This window comes from Quercus suber, unplaced genomic scaffold, assembly GCF_002906115.3.
Source record: "Quercus suber isolate HL8 unplaced genomic scaffold, Cork oak 2.0 scaffold_615, whole genome shotgun sequence".
Lineage (NCBI taxonomy): Eukaryota > Viridiplantae > Streptophyta > Magnoliopsida > Fagales > Fagaceae > Quercus > Quercus suber.
In genome coordinates this window covers 57,713-59,398 of record NW_027070058.1, presented here as the reverse complement: position 1 = coordinate 59,398, position 1,686 = coordinate 57,713, and the positions used below count along the sequence as shown (strand labels likewise).

Sequence of the window (1,686 nt, the reverse complement as noted above, 5' to 3'; positions counted from 1 at the left end):
TAAAGAAAATAAATATGTGAAAATTGAAAAAGTAAATAAAATTAGGTCTTGTTACAGCTCACACTCAATAGGAAGAATTGCATTTCTAGATCCCCGGCCAAGACTAAATGGGAAGAACGATCTTCGACCTCTGCTATCACAATCTTCACTTGTACTAACCTCGTTGTGATGCATTTTTTGTTGAATGATTGCTTGAACGGTTAAATAAAGCTGTTGATCAGCTGCAGAATCCATTGAGAAAGATCTCCTGATGGGTTGAATAGAAAACTGATCATCTTTCTTTCTTACATCAATGCACTCATCTCCCATGATTGAAACATGGTGGAATTTTCTTGGTTTTAAGTTTTCATGCTTCTTTTCCAACTTCTTTGGTGAATGACTTCTAGGCTGCACTGAAACTTGTAGTGAATCATTTCTTTCTTGTTGCCTTTGTGGTAATGTAACTTCATCTTCTCCCCCCAATTCAATAACCACAAAGTCTTCATCACTACTCATGTGGCTATGGGACAAGAGCTGAGAGTCTTGTGGTGAAGAGCTTGGTGCAATGATCTGATCATTCCGACACCGGCTTCTGCCTGAAATGCTTGATCTGCAAAGGGGACAATTGGCATTGCTTTGAAGCCATATATCAATGCAATCCAAGTGGAATGCATGGCTGCATTTGGGAAGAACTCTAAGCATTTCTTGTTCTTGAAACTCGTTCAAACAAACTGCACAACATACTCTTTTCTCCTCGTCTTCTCTTTGGAATTGACATGTTGGGATTTCACGAATGACCGATTCATCAAGCCCATGATTCCACATTGTTGGAGACAAGGCTATGAAGGGATCTTCACTTTCTTGGACTCGCAGTACAGAAAACCATCTCAGCAGATTAACTTCTTGCCAGTTTGAACAGCATTTGGTCACAAAAAGATAGTAGCTAACTAGTAAGAAAGCTGTGGCCATGATGCACAGCACAGCAATGGCTATTAGAGGAAAAGCAGACTCTGATGTAGGCTGTGCTGGCTGATGAATTGGGTTTGCCTGGTTTTTTATCTGTGTGAGAACCTGAGATCCAAGTTTGTAGAAGCGCTTAAGGTTTGGTGCCATTAGCAAATGGCTTGAATGAGAGCTTGGAGATGTTTGAAGAAAAAATGAAGAGGAATACATGGGGTTTGACTAATGGTTTTACTAAGATCTTGAATAGAAATACTCATACATGTGAATCAGATACAGTAATATATATTCAGAGAGACTTGTGGAAAGAGACAAGAGCTTATTGGGAGACCCCAAGTGGAAGAAAATTGTGGGGCTGTAAACTTTAGTCAAAGATTTATTTGAATAATAAATAAAGAACACATTGAATGAATGGGGGGTTCCTACAGAACATGCACATGTGCTTTCTCTTTTTTGGTATGCATAGCCAATAGCCATAGACATACACGGAGATCAGTTGGAGAGAGATGGCCCAGGGTTTGACTTGAAGGCATTAATGTTAGACACACAGCCTGAGCTTGAAAATTTGGTAAAGTATTCTTTCTGAAATATTTTATATGTAGCGTCGGTCTATTAACATGGAGATCTTGTGCAGTTATAATCTTCATAAATTAAATTGGGATATCTAGCAAATTCTTGGTGTGCTCATCCCATGTGATATATTGACCTCTACAGGATCAGCAAGGGTGGCAAAATGTTACTTCCTTT

The 1,686-nt window shown here is 39.1% G+C and overlaps 1 protein-coding gene across 1 annotated transcript; it reads right to left on the bottom strand.

The window, feature by feature from the left end:
• LOC112025162 (RING-H2 finger protein ATL16) lies at positions 1–1,346 on the bottom strand. Its single transcript, XM_024057825.2, has one exon. The coding sequence runs from the start codon at positions 1,150–1,152 to the stop codon at positions 52–54; it is 1,101 nt and encodes a 366-aa protein (XP_023913593.2). The 5' UTR covers positions 1,153–1,346; the 3' UTR covers positions 1–51.
• Positions 1,347–1,686: the final 340 nt, after the last annotated feature.

Bases quoted from the DNA above. Each gene is read 5' to 3' on its own strand.
- LOC112025162 (XM_024057825.2), bottom strand. From the start codon at position 1,152: ATGTATTCCTCTTCATTTTTTCTTCAAACATCTCCAAGCTCTCATTCA.